This window comes from Trifolium pratense, linkage group LG2 (genome assembly GCF_020283565.1).
Source record: "Trifolium pratense cultivar HEN17-A07 linkage group LG2, ARS_RC_1.1, whole genome shotgun sequence".
NCBI lineage: Eukaryota > Viridiplantae > Streptophyta > Magnoliopsida > Fabales > Fabaceae > Trifolium > Trifolium pratense.
The window spans coordinates 42174338-42179019 of NC_060060.1; the positions used below are offsets into that span (position 1 = coordinate 42174338).

The following is a 4682-nucleotide window of genomic DNA, read 5'->3' on the forward strand; positions in this document are numbered from 1 at the left end:
TTGTCGTCTCTGCCAAAGCATAGTCTTATCCTGAAGCAAATTGTTGTGCGGATGCTTTGGAGAATCATGGATGTTTGGTTGAGTATGGAATGGTCTTCTTTGAGACATGCCCAATGCTAGTAAGTTTTTACTTGCTTTTTATGTAACGAGGATGAGGATTTTCACCCCTCGTTTAATTTATGTGTAATTTTTTTTCTCTTTGGGCTTAAGCTCTCTATGTTATTAAAAAAAGAAGATAATTACACATAAATAAAAGACAAGCGAAAAATAAATTGTACCACTAATCCGTTAATTAAAACGTTAATTTTATCAAACACTTATTTAATCTACTACCTTATCCACTATAACCTAATTTTCACCAAAAAATCCCAAATCAAACACATATCATAGGACATACATACATGTATAACAAACTACAAATCGAGCATTAAAAATGTTGGGTAATATTCTAATTAACTTCCATTATTTAATATCATCACCTGCATGTAGGCATGGCAATGGGGTGGGGACGGGTTTTGCCCTCCCCAAACCCAAACCCATAAAGTTCGTGTTTCCCCAAACCCATCCCAAATTCAAGCGGGGATAAAAATGATAACCACAAACTCATACCCAACGGGGATCGGGTATCCCCACCGGGTTTCGGGTATCCCCATTACGCCTCTTTCCACCTGAATTTAGATTATATTTTAGTTTTTTTTTATTAATACTCAAATTAAAATAAAAAATTAAATATATGAACGTAATTTAAGAGATTGTTTAAGCGTTTCTAATTTAAAAGAGGTGAAATCTAATTTTTAGTATAAGCGGGGCGGGTTCGGGGTGAGTATCAATGTACCCATTACCCGCCCCAAACCCATCTTTTGAAATCGGGGAAAATCCAAACTCAGTCAACTCGGATTTTCCCCGTCAAAACGGGTATGATTTGGGTGGGTATCCGCGGATATGAGTTTTAAGCAAATCCTATATATATATATATATACACACACGTTCATCACATGTTCATTTTTCTTTGTAAAATGAACAACTTTGTATCTTTCCTTCAACCACACTTTGGTTGGCATTTTATTTCTCTACTTAACTCTTCTGTCTTCCCCTCTTTGTATTTCTAAAAGAATCACAAAGAGAAGGTAACAAACAATATTTTTTTTGTTGGAAAAAAGATCATCATGGCTAGTTTTGAAGAAAAAGTATGTGTGTTCAATGATATTGAATCAAAGCCTCTTGGGGACCTATGGTTTTTGGAAGAAAGCAGTGACTCTAGGGAAGACTCACCACAAAGGATAAATAATTTGTATTGGGAATCTCAGTTGACACTTCTTGAGGTATATACTTTCTCTTCATCTTATTTATTATATTCATTCATACATTCATTGTGCAAAAAATACTAAGTTAATTAACTTGTATAGTATTTTTTAATTAACCACTAATCAACATAAAATGGAACCAATTATAGATTCAGCTTCTGGTCATGCAATCTAAATGTTGTGTAAAACACATTTTTTCCGTCATTAGAAATCAAGGACACAATAGTATGAATCTATAGAACGTACGTATCAAGTTCATGTAAAGTCAATGTCGTTGGGTGAAACTAATTTTTTACCTCCATCTCATAAACACAAGCTTAATTTAATTAACAGTATAGAGCATTAATTAAATTTGTTCTTAAATCCAAATATGTATTTGTCAACAAAAAAAATCCAAATATGTAATAGCTTTGTTTGTTTTTCTCTCTTTAAAGGATTTTTTTGTTGATATATATAATCTCTTCGAAGAATTTGATTTTAGCTTAATAGTTTTAAAATGTTCGTTACTATAAGAGAATATGATCATATGAAGTTCATTTATTATAGAACTTATTCAATCAATAATAAATTAATTTGCTTCACAAACTCCTTAAATAAACTAGTAAGAGACCCCTGCGACATTAGGACAATATTTTTTTAAGTTATAGTCTGGTAATTAAAATTGGTTGCAATTATAAATATTTAAATTGAAAGAAACAATTACATAAATCATATTTATATATCAGTTAGGTAAAATAGTTTTTTTTTGAAATTTTTATTAGTTAGAATTTGTCTCACATATGATAATTATTGTGAATTATTTACTCTTTAAATAAATAGTCACGGTTTCACTCTTATAAATAAACATTGTGAAAACTTCGTACTTATAGTACATTGTTAAAAAATAAAAATAAAAAAACTCATGAAATAATTGGTTGGGTTTGGATTAAACAAAGTTAAAACCTTGGTAAAATCTGTTTTACTATTCTCAAATATTGCAAAAAAAATAGAACGAGATCACATGAACGAAAATGAGTTCTTTAAATACATTTTCCCCAAAATATCAAGTGATTTTGATTTTAGTCCTCATAAAAATAGGTATTTTTTTCTTTGGCTTCTTTTATTGGTGATCAGTGACAACTTCATAAACTTGTACCACATGTTATAACTAGGTATTGGAGTATTCCTTTAAGGATATTCTTAGATTAGATATTTTCATTTTGTGGTTTGAATCATGACACAATCGTTCTTTCAATCAACATGTGAAATTTAAAAGCTTAGACAGAAAAAAAAATGTAAAATATATTTTGAACCACACATACAAGTGCATTTGATTATGAAATGGTATTTTCTCCACTATATATTTTAAAAAATATCTTAAAAATAAAGATAATGGTATTTTATCCACTATTGTATAAGAATACTTTGTAAATGATTTTATTACTTTATTTGTGTTAGGAAATTTTGGAACGATACCAAATGACTGGGTCAAAATTGAGAAAAGAGGTTGATGGAATCATAAACAGTATCAAAACTTCTGATTACTGTAGCTGCTTCAAGCCTAATGACTCTTACAATTGCACCATCTGTTTGAGAAGAAGAGTGGCTACTATACTATGTGACAGAGGATTCACTGCCAATCTTTGTACATCAAAATGGAAAGCCACAGATAAATTTCCTGGAGGTGCATATATGAACATAATTCAAATCCCACACCACCTAATTGGTTATTATAAAGTTGGACATTATTACATCTTATAATTATTAAAGGGTTAAATAATTAGATCCATAGTATAAGAAATTCATAACATTTTACACGCCAAAGTTGACCGAGTTTAATGGACATACACCATTAGTGTAAGTTAGTCTTATATTGTCGTCAATGGAAGACTTTCGATTTTCTGTCATGAGACATTTAAAATATAGTAACAAAAGTAGAGTGACATTACACTATATTATACTATGAATGCATAGTTATTATGTTTCTGCTTTTGCATTTTGTATTTTAGGCTCGCACGAGTATATCGAAGTGATTGCAGTCACAGCAACAAGGAAGAAACAAATACGACTTCTGATTGAACTGGAATTCAAGGAGCAGTTTCAGATTGCAAAAGCATGTGAAGAATACCGGAAACTAGTGTCTTGTTTGCCTCAATTTTATGTTGGGAAGCCAGAGCACTTAACCACAATTGTTCGACTTGTTTGTGAAGCTGCAAAGAAATCAATGAAGGAGAAGAAAATGTATGTAGGTCCTTGGAGGAAGAGTGAATTCATGCAAATGAAGTGGTCAGGTTTCAGGAGCTTTTCAGGAGCTCCTAATGTTGTGGTAACAGTCAACTGATTCTTTCTTCCATTCCAATTGTAGATTTTGAAGGGGAATTTGGACTCAAAACCTCTTCATTAGTACGTAGAATTTATGGCACAACCACTGCAATGTAGGATTGTGTTGTGGAGCATAGTATACTATAGACCATTTGCAATTTACTGTCCTTTAGGTCAAACTCGAATGTTATATGTTACGGTGTAATATATATACATTCGCCTAGAAGTAGCAACTAGTGTGTATTTGTTGAAATATTTCCTATTTAGTACTATTTATTTTCTTATTTAAGAGTCATTATACTTATTTAAGAGTCATTATATTACTCCTAAAATAAAGGAGCTGAATTTGTATTTTCTCTCCTATAAAAGGAGTTCTTTCCTTCATAATAAATCATTACAGTCAGTTATCACTTATCACCCATATGCTTTTCTACATGGTATCATGAGCTCTGTTAGGGCTAGGGTGATACTGTAAAAAAAAAAAAAAAATATCTGACGACCCGTTCTTAATCCGACCCAACCGATCCAAACTATGGTGGATCCTACACAAACACCACCTCCTCCCGGAGGTCGTGGAGGCGGTGGCGGCACCAACATCAATTTCGGCAGCTCCAACAACAATTCCGGCAGAGGAAGTGGATTTGTCATTCCAGAAATGCCCAGTTTCATGGCAAACAACAATTTTAACGGTGGGATTGGTTATGGCAGAGGAGATCCCAACAACTTTTTTGGGTTTGGTTATGGCTACCCATTTGATGGTGGTTACAGTAACTCAGGAGGTGGAGGTCAAAATAACTCTCTTCGGGTTAATGTTCAGAAACTGGATGGCTCAAACTACCCTGAATGGTCCCAAACTGTTCGACTTATTCTAGAGGGCAAAGGCAAGTTGGGTTTTCTTACATGTGATGTTCCGATGCCTGCAACAACACATCCTAATTACAGGTTCTGGAAATCTGAAAACTCTTCTATTATTGCCTGGCTTATTAATAATATGGAGATAGGTATGAGAAAAACATACATGTATCTGCCTACAGCAAAAGATGTTTGGGATGCTGTAAAACTGTCTTACTCTGATAT

At 32.7% G+C, this 4682-nt stretch overlaps 1 protein-coding gene across 1 annotated transcript; it reads left to right on the forward strand.

Annotated features, from left to right (window-relative positions):
• Positions 1-988: 988 nt before the first annotated feature.
• Positions 989-3903, forward strand: LOC123908077. Its single transcript, XM_045958584.1, has 3 exons — positions 989-1322; positions 2742-2967; positions 3293-3903. Exons 1-3 carry the CDS (start codon positions 1167-1169, stop codon positions 3622-3624), a joined length of 714 nt encoding a protein of 237 aa, XP_045814540.1. The 5' UTR covers positions 989-1166; the 3' UTR covers positions 3625-3903.
• The last annotated feature ends 779 nt before the right edge of the window (positions 3904-4682 follow it).